The sequence below is a fragment of the Lactuca virosa genome, chromosome 1 (genome assembly GCF_052849685.1).
Source record: "Lactuca virosa cultivar CGN04683 chromosome 1, Lactuca_virosa_CGN04683_v6, whole genome shotgun sequence".
In the NCBI taxonomy this organism is placed as follows: domain Eukaryota; kingdom Viridiplantae; phylum Streptophyta; class Magnoliopsida; order Asterales; family Asteraceae; genus Lactuca; species Lactuca virosa.
Window position 1 is genome coordinate 33,000,131 of NC_136426.1, and position 10,078 is coordinate 33,010,208.

Here is a 10,078-nt window from a genome sequence, read left to right on the forward strand (position 1 = left end):
TATATATATATATATATATATATATATATATATATATATAATATACAAAGGGTCCCCCCTCTCTCTCCTAAAAAACACATGCATATATTGGCTTTAGCACAAAAATTGGTGTCAACCACTTTGTTCCCAGGAGGCAAATCCATTTGACCATCCTCCTTAACAAACCCAAACATATTGTTGTCCTCCATCATGTGAAAGCTTTCTTTTTAAAGTAAAAAAACTTCCAACTTTTGAATAAAAACCAACACTTCAAGCAGTTAGGCTCTGGGCACACAAAAACTCTTTCCTCCAACGACTCCCCTCTTTAATGACACTTTATGTTGCCTCCGGTGCAAATCCTCTTATTCTAGATTAGAAATCGAGTAAGATCAAACATTATATTACCAAGAACTCTATACAAACGAAACTTTGGGATTGATTTAGATAAGGCTACAAATGAGCTCGTGCTTCGTGTCCAACCTGATAAAGCTATTTATCTCAAGATTAATAATAAGATTCCTGGTCGTGGAATGATATTTGACCGGAGTGATATTAATTTACTCTATAGCACCAGGTAAATGATTGAATTGATTTCGTTAAAGCTAAAAACATTAATGAGAATTTGGGATTAGGGTTTCCGATTGACGATAATTTTAGGGGTCTTGTAATGGTAAAGGCATCGAAGGAAAAATCAAGTATAGCTACCTTCAATTATGAATTCTTCTGTTCACCCATGCGTGGAAGAATCCGATATGATCAATAGTTTACCTTCAAATCCTTGAATAATCTGTCAAGAAATCAATATCCAACCCCTCATGAATGTAATAATCATCCACCTTCTTTACTTCATCTGCTTTGAGAGATCCAAACATGACATTCATAGAACGAGTTCAACCCTAAAAAATGTGTGGCAGTATCGATACTTTAAAAAAATGAAGAATTGAGATAATGAAAGCATCAGAGATGGATTAGGGCCTTTATCGTTTCTTTCAAATTTCTTTCAACAAACAAAAGCAAGATCAAAAAATGAGAGAGAGAGACCCTCTATATATTAAATAATTATATTTTATTTTTCTTTTGTTTAGATAAGACAAAACTTCATAAAGGTCAATGTTGTAATGAAATGATGAAAATAACCTTCATTCAATAGACAAAACTTGCTAGGAGTGAACAACAAAGGCCTTTTGTTAAAAGTTTTAAAACCACATGGACCATATAAAAAGTTTTTTAAACCTAAAGTAAAGACTATATCTCTGATTTTGAAAAACATAAAAATTTTCCTTTTTTTAAAACTAGGAAAGATACGCGATAGAAATACACAAAAGGGGAACATTTTGTCTTATCTTGTATTCACCCGTTTTTTGACTGAAACTTGTATTTCACCATTTGTAAAAATGTTCATATTATTCATACCCATGCAACTATGTAAGTACAATTTACAAAACATGTGAAAAAGAAAGACTAACAATCCAACCTGTAATGCATGCTAAACAAAAATTATCATTAATAGCCATCCATCACGATTACATCAGTTTGTTCTTTTGCAACCTATACATCACTTTGTTGGATCAAGTACGGACAAATCATGAAAAAATTTCATCCAATATGACAAAAGTCAGATCTCACAATTTCGATAACACACCACAACAATCCAAAATTCCTATTTGAAGAATAATAAAGTTAAGTTCCATGGCAAAAAAAAAAAAGTAACCAGAACTTTGAAGTCTGTGTTTCTTGTGTAGAAAGGGAAATATGGAAATCTGAAGATGGAAGCCTTTTTTTAAAAGAGTTTGCAGCTGTAGGCAGAAAGAGATGGAACATTGTAGTTGTTTAACCAACATATGCAGAGCCAGTGGATGCAAAACGTAAAGTATCATTCTTCTTACCTGTTTAACCAAATACCCAGAATCATAGGTCAGTCATATACTCTATTCCTAGTCTCATCTGTAAACCGATTGATTAAACAGTTAAGTAAATTCAATATTGAGCAAGAGTGTGTGACACCTACACTTTATACTACAGTTAATATAGACATATTTACCCTTAACAATATGACCAGGTGTGCATCAGACCTAGAGTTCTACTTAATTCAATATTGACATATTTACCCTAACAAAAATGGCATCAAGCATCAGTTATAACTTCAAACTCCTGTGGCAATATTATGTTAAACAGAAGTTAGCAAACAAATCGTGTTGCAGTAAATTATATACTTATTCATGCAACAATATGAAAAGGGAGATCGGGAAGTTGATCTTGACATAAGATACATGTAAGATATGCAATGAAAAATTAAAAATTTAGTAAATCTTGCAAAATTTCATTTAGTAACTACTTGTAATCTATTTGGTAAACAACTAAAGAACATTAACTTACACCTAGTACTTAAAACCCTTATCAGACATTTGTAAGCAAATACCATTTTATATGAAAATTTCCAAGGCAAAACTATTAGGCACAATCCTATGACAAACAGAAATTCAAATGACAAAAAAGCTAAGACACACTAACAGGACCATCATCCACAAGCATCCAAAATGAACAACAACAAACATCACAGACATATTTCTAGAAAAAGACTAAAATACCCCTCGATCACAAAAGCTTGGCTTAAAGCTGTTCTTCCATATGCAAATATGGATTTCAATCCGTTAAAAATGATGAAAGGGGATTTACAAAAAAAGAATCATTTTAACCAACAATAACAAAACATATTTCTAGAAAATCACGGCGTACCTTGGTGGTCTGGTCTTCGCCTCTCTCCTAATCGATCTGTCATCCACGAACGGTGATGTGGTGACCCTCAAATCGACATCACCTTCAAATCGTCTAGTATTGCAGGAATTAGAGAGAGGATAGACACAACCGCTGACTGAGTGGACACTCTCGAATTACCTGCTGCTTGAAGGAGGTATCTTCGTTGTTGCTGCTTCTCTTTTCCGTCTCCAGTCGGAATCAACGACGTGGGGCGAGAGGGATAGAGAAAGGTGAAGATCGACAGGTAAATCAAAGGCAAATCGAACCTGCCTAAAAGGAACAATCGGGAAAAAAATGAGAGGTGATAGGGGGAAACCACAAAAATCGATGGAAAAAACATCGTTGGAAGACGGTAGATTCCTCATACGTCCACAATTACATTCAAAATACATAATTATCAAAGGCTAATTTCAAGATAAAAGAACAGATTGCTTTACATGTGAAATAGTAGGCTCAGAGAGGAACTCATCGGAATGGAGACCATAGTCTTTGAGAAAGTCCCTAATCTCTTATGTGGACTTGAGTGATTCTGAAATCAAAACACAAGAAAAAAACAAATTAATCAGTTAAAGGTTAAGAATTTAAGAAACATATTTTGAGAAACTTACTGAGTAAGTGTCCAGGGGAATTTACAGGTAGAAAAACAACAAACGATAGAGCTTTATTGTAAAAACTCAAAAGCATATGCAGTAGAGAGCGGAGATGGAGACACGGGGAAGCATGGAGAAGCATCGACTCCAATAGGGGAGAGAGGCGGTTGCTTTTGATCGAAGTCGACAAAAGTATTAGGAGGGGGAGACGGAAAATCAAGGTTTTATGAACGAAACAAAATGAGGTAGCCTCTTCTGTTGGCGGTGGGAAACAGGTAGAACAGGGAGAGGAAAACATGTGGAGGGATAAACACATGAAAAAAGAACGCGTGTCCAAACACGTACACGTATCCAACGTAATCGATTTAGACACCGATTAAATCAGACACAATAAATCAAACACTGATTATTAAAAAAAAATGGAAGGGTCCAATCACAGCCAAGTCCTGTTCACCAGGCACTTGTAAATTAGTATATACATATATATAATTAGGTGTAAAACCCATGTATTACATGAGTTCATTTAAAAAAATTATATATAAAATTATAAAATTTAAGAAGTTGAATTTATAAGTAAAATAGAAAAATATTGAATTATTAAAATTAAAGTGTTTTTTTCTCTTTTAAATTTAAACAAGTAATTTAGATAAATAAACAAAGAAAACTAATGGACTTTAATTAATAAATTTTGAAATTAGGAGGAAAATCAATTAATGAAATTGAAATGCCTTTATTATTATATTTATTGCAATTAATACATTTAATAAAAATGAAACAACCACAAAATGCAATGTGGAAAAAATTTAATTGAAAATAAACACAAAATAACATGTGGCCAAATCAATAAGAGTGTGACAAGTGGCAAAAAGTTCTTTATTTATTAGGAAGGATAAGCTAGGATTCTCAAACAAAAATAAATTATAAAAAAGGAAACGGCACTACCGTTTTGTCTGCCTACGTACTCCACAAACAAATGGAGTTTTTTTTACCAAAAGATTGTACCCAGAAAAAATATTTACCAATTCATGGTATTTTGAAAAACATTTACAAATTAAATAGTAAAACTGTCACGAGCCTATATTTTCTTTACTGAATAATAAATAAATAAAAATAACCTAATCATTCCTACATCAACCTTCCTTCTCTCTCATCGCCATTTTCCTCGTTTTAATTTGTCGGAAAAGTCTTTTCTCCTCCTTTCCATCATACCTTTTCCGAATAAAAGAAACTAACAGACTGTATCATCAGAATTTCATTTTACCTTTTAGGATGAGAAAACTACAAAAAAATCCTTACATATTTACCTCATAATCGATTTAGTCATTATATCTTTTTTATTCAATTAAGTCCTAAAAACCGGTAATCGTATTCAATTTAACCTTTTTACCCGGTCAATTTAATCTCGTGTGAACTTCTTCTATCAACTAAAGAAAATTTTGAATCTTGAACTTGTGTTTATAATTTTTAATTTGGGTTTTCGTTTAGCATTTTCTAACTTGAATTTGCTTTTGTTTAAAGGTTTAGGTTTTCCTAAAATGTTGTATTTTTTTTTGGGTTGTGTAGCTGGAAGAATGGTGGCAAAAAAAATTGATAATGGCCGATTACAGTACTGGTGATGAAGATAACTTCGCAGACTAATTTAAAATTTAAAAGACAATAATAAAACACATAAAAAAAAAGTGGTTTACCATCTTTTTGTAAATAATTTTCAAAGTAAATATTTTTCAAAACTACATTGCCCTTGTACAAAACTCCAAACAAATGGTGACAGCCCACAAGGAAATTCAGCAACCAAAATGAAATGTAGCTAGTCCACAAAGTTGAGCCCAACACCTTTCTAATCTTGCGCGTCCGGTATCGCACCAGCAAAATCCATCGACAGCCTCCTCCTTGGCTCCTTCTCCTAGCTTCAATAATAATAATTGTACACAGATCACAGATCTCGTTCTTCCCCCTCCCCTGTGTCGCTCTTTCTTCACCAACGATTCACACCTCCGTTTTTCTCCCACCGGCGATCCTCCTCCGATCTTCGCTCCAGACCACAGCTGCCGGCGTCGGCTGCAACCTCCGTTTCCGATCTGGTAAGTCACCTCCGATCTTGGTTTTTCTTAACATTGCATCTGATAATCTATGGTTCGTTTTTGTTTGTTTTTTTTTTTTTTTTTTTTTTTTTTTTTTTTTGCATCTGATGTATCTATGGTTCGTTTATCAACTCAATTCCTGTATGGTTTTTACCCGTTTGATACATCATACACAGTGGGTTTTGTAAAAGAAAACGATTTGGTTGTTGGGTGATTCTGTTTCGGAACCCCAGTTACACGGGTTTTTTTTTTTGGGATTGATGAACCTGGTGAGTAATCTGAAGTCTGAACCAGTAACCAGTAATTGCAAAAGAAATCGATTTTGAGCTGATTTTGGTTGTTGGGTTAATCTGGATTGGTGATTTTTTTGATTCAGTATTACAATCATAGAACTTGCGAAGATTCAGTATTATGATTGTAATTTTCGTTCTTGTTAAAAATCTTAGAACTTGTATTCTACTACATACTTATACAGTTAAATGAACCTCTAGCAAATAGCATGATCAAATCAATCGAATTCAATGTTTGGTGTCAATTTAGTTTAACTGTTGTTGGTTCTGAATTCACATACTTGTTTTTAACTGTTATTGGTTCTAATTTTTTTGCCTAAAAACAATAACCAGCAATTGCATATAACTTGTAATTACATCTGGTATTAATTTTGAGCTGAATTTGGTTTGATGTTAGCTTCGTATCTATGTTATCAATATGTAATTTTGAGATAATGGACGAAAACTAGCATAATGTTGTTGATTGTGAAAAGAAATTTATATTATATATTTTGTAGTTGGTAACGGCAGATCAGAAATGGGTTCGGAGGCCAAAGTTCTTTCACTTGAAGAGGTTTCAAAGCACGCTACAAAAGAGGATTGTTGGCTTATCATTTCAGGAAAGGTCAGATCTTTTCACAAATTGTTATTTTACTTTTTTTGGGAACCTTAGTATTGTTGAGTGTGAAGCCATTGGGCTAGTCAAAAGAAGTGTCAGGAAACAAGGAAAGCCAGAAAACATGGAAAAATTGTTACGGCTGCAAAATTTCAACAACGGTGGCTTTATCAATTTCACATGTATGTGAATGGAAGAAAAGGCTTACGACTCAAAATATTATAAATAGGCTTCTTCCTTTCATTTGTAAAACTTGTATCTAGTGTAACACAGAAAGAGTGCAGATTAGCACCAAGAAATGTAAATTCCTAGTTATCGGTGGACGTAGGTCGGAAAAGGACCGAACCACGTTAAATCCCTCGTGTTCATCCTTGTGTTCTTGTTTTTCGTGAGCTGTGTGTGTGTTTAGAGTCGTGTGTTAAGTGTCTCGATCCTAACAAGTGGTATCAGAGCAAGGTTGTAGCTCCAGAAGGTGATTTTAAGTTTTTGGTCGAAATTTTTTTTTCTTCAAAAACGATTTTGGTGTATACCGTTGGAAAGGTCTCGTTCCGAAGATTCCGAAAATATTTTTTTCTGAATTTTTTGACCACCGGAAGACGTCCAAATCGCCGGTCAAAGGTTACCAGAATAGTGACCGGAAAAACCAGTTTGGCCGGAGAAGACGACACTGTAGACCGGAGTTCCGCCGGAGAAGACGACACTGTAGAAGATTTGAAAAATTGCAGTTTAGCCCCTGAACTTTCAGAAAATTGCAGTTTAGCCCCTGAACTTTCAGAAAATTGCAGTTTAGCCCCTAATCTTTCAGAAAATGGCAGAAAGCAATAAGCTTCAGATTGAGAAGTTTGATGGGAAAGATTTTGGTTGGTGGAAGATGCAAATTGAAGATTTGCTCGTGCAGAAAGACTTGGACGCAGTTTTAGGTGAAAAACCGGAGGTGATGACACAGGCAAACTGGGAGACTTTGGATAAGAAGGCCAAGGCATTTATTAGACTGACGTTGTCAAAGGATGTTGCCTTCAACATTTTGAAGGAGACCTCGGCAAAGGGAATTATGAAGGCATTGTCTAATATGTACGAGAAGCCGTCGGCAGCAAATAAAGTCTTCCTGATTCGGGAACTAGTCAACACGAGGATGAGGGAAGGAAGTTCAGTTACAGTACACATCAACAATTTGAACTCGATTTTATCCAGACTTGGGTCAGTGGGAATAAAATTTGAGGACGAAGTTCAAGCTTTACTACTGTTATCATCATTACCTGACAGTTGGTCCGGAACAGTTACAGCCGTTACTAGTTCCGTAGGATCGAAAGAGCTCACTTTTGAGGGAATTCAGGATTTAATTCTAGGCGAAGACGTCAGACGAAGAAATTCCGGGGAATCATCAAGTGAACAATTGAATGCGGTCAGAGGTAGAAGAAATAACAGAGGTAGTGGGAGCGGGAACAGGAGAAGGAGTCAGTCGAGGACTCAAAATGATGTGACTTGTTGGAACTGTAAAGAGGTTGGACATTTCAGGAATCAATGTCCAAAAGACAAGAAAGAAGTTAACTTTGCAGTAGACCATTCAGATGATGATGTTTTGATCTGTAGTGTGGAGAGCAATGTGGATTCCTGGGTTATGGATTCGGGTGCTTCATTTCACGCTACCCACAACCGTGAAGCACTGCGGAATCTGAAAGAAGAGGATTTTGGTAAGGTAAGACTGGCGAACGGTGAGGTTCTTGATGTGACGAGCATAGGTGACTTAGATCTGAAGACTCCAGTCGGTCCATGGACTTTGAAGGATGTCCGGGTAATTCCAAGTCTGAAGAAACAGTTGATTTCTGTTGGGCAGTTGGATGAACAGGGACACGAGGTTAAGTTCAGGAATGGGCAGTGGAAGGTTGTGAAAGGAAATCTTGTGATAGCTCGTGGACATAAGAGGGGTTCATTATATATGGTCAGTTTACCGTCTGAGGGAGTAACCGTCCCAGTTCAGAAGAAAAACAAAATCCGGTTCATAGAGTCTCGTGGACAGAAGAAGGTTTGCTTTGCAGATGGCAAACCCAGAGTCACAGGTCAGATTCAGGTTGAACGTGTTTGGAACAGTTCAGAAAAACCAGTCAAGGGCATTCATAGCAGTGGGAGCAAGGGCTGTGTTTCAGCTAGAATACCCAGAACACAGTGGGTTAAGAAAACCAGTATTCCATTTGTAAAAGTCTCTCCAGATTATCTGCTACACATGGAGAGTGTCGTTTGTTCTCAGGATGTTCCAGGATCGGGCAGTTCATTTCAGTGGGAGCCGGTGGAGACAGAGAACAGGTCAGTGGCAGACTTAGCCATGACTGATGTGTTGGAGCTATCGAAAGCTTCAACTGGCCTTCAGGTTAATTGAAGAGAAGGACAGGGTAACTAGGAAGGAGTCAAGATCAAAAGTTTTTACAGAAATACAGATACACAGTTGAAGCTATGGTGAAGATTGTTTCGTGGCTTCAAGTGGGAGATTGTTGAGTGTGAAGCCATTGGGCTAGTCAAAAGAAGTGTCAGGAAACAAGGAAAGCCAGAAAACATGGAAAAATTGTTACGGCTGCAGAATTTCAACAACGGTGGCTTTATCAATTTCACATGTATGTGAATGGAAGAAAAGGCTTACGACTCAAAATATTATAAATAGGCTTCTTCCTTTCATTTGTAAAACTTGTATCTAGTGTAACACAGAAAGAGTGCAGATTAGCACCAAGAAATGTAAATTCCTAGTTACCGGTGGACGTAGGTCGGAGAAGGACCGAACCACGTTAAATCCCTCGTGTTCATCCTTGTGTTCTTGTTTTTCGTGAGCTGTGTGTGTGTTTAGAGTCGTGTTTTAAGTGTCTCGATCCTAACAAGTAACCTGCTTTAATGTCTGATCATGCTTGTTTTTTTTTTCTTTGTATTGTGACATAATAGGTGTATGACATTACACCTTTTCTTGATGATCATCCTGGAGGTGATGAAGTCCTAGTGTTAGCCACCAGTAAGACACTTGACAACAAATTCCTTTCCTCTTTCTCTCTCTCTCTCTCTCTCTTGTATAATAAATATATCATAATAACACATTTTTATAAAAAAAAAATAATAATTTGTAGGGAAAGATGCAACAGAGGAATTTGAAGATGTGGGGCACAGTCAAAATGCGCGAGACATGTTGAAAGATTACTATGTTGGTGATATTGATGTAAACAGTTTGCCAAAAAAAGGACAATACTACAAGCCACCTTCAGCTTCTGGTTCTGGTTCAAAACAAGCTTCTGCTGGTGGATCATCCAACAACACTATTGTAATGTTGGTTCTACCTATAATCATCATGCTCTTGGCATATGCTCTTTATTTTTATGCCAACAAAAGATGACGTCATCACCATTGCTTGAAACTGATGTCAAGTCTTTTGCTATTTTAAAAAATATAGTTGCTCACATTTTGTAATTGAATCAGAACATCTCTCTCTCTCTCTCTCTCTCTCTCTAGTATGGAATTTGGGGTTTGTGTTTTTTTTGATGAACTAGGTTCTTGGACCTTAATGAGAGTATAAAAACGTATATTGCTTTGGGCAATGGCCTTTATATAATGCTATATAGAAGGGGGACATAAAAGGGTTGCTTTTTGAAGCAATAAAACTCATATATTTGGTACCACTCAAACATTTTCCAGGGTTTAGAGTTTGAATTGTGCAATTTTGATCATTCTTATTGCGCTTTTATATTGGTGATAAGTTTTTATAATTAGTTGTTTTATATATATTTGGTACCACTCAAACATTTTCCAGGGTTT

The 10,078-nt window shown here is 35.9% G+C and overlaps 1 protein-coding gene across 1 annotated transcript; it reads left to right on the forward strand.

Annotated features, from left to right (window-relative positions):
* The first annotated feature begins 5,238 nt into the window (after positions 1–5,238).
* LOC145164611 (cytochrome b5-like) lies at positions 5,239–9,861 on the forward strand. The gene is made up of 4 exons (XM_079083340.1): positions 5,239–5,407; positions 6,195–6,301; positions 9,218–9,284; positions 9,397–9,861. The coding sequence occupies exons 2-4, from the start codon at positions 6,215–6,217 to the stop codon at positions 9,657–9,659; spliced, it is 417 nt and encodes a 138-aa protein (XP_078939466.1). The 5' UTR covers positions 5,239–5,407; positions 6,195–6,214; the 3' UTR covers positions 9,660–9,861.
* Positions 9,862–10,078: the final 217 nt, after the last annotated feature.

What these genes read in the sequence shown, in the direction of transcription:
- LOC145164611 (XM_079083340.1), top strand. Translation starts at nt 6,215, where the DNA reads ATGGGTTCGGAGGCCAAAGTTCTTTCACTTGAAGAGGTTTCAAAGCAC. An exon ending in GGCTTATCATTTCAGGAAAG is followed by an intron (nt 6,302 to 9,217) that starts GTCAGATCTTTT and finishes GTGACATAATAG; the next exon opens with GTGTATGACATTACACCTTT. An exon ending in AGTCCTAGTGTTAGCCACCA is followed by an intron (nt 9,285 to 9,396) that starts GTAAGACACTTG and finishes AATAATTTGTAG; the next exon opens with GGAAAGATGCAACAGAGGAA.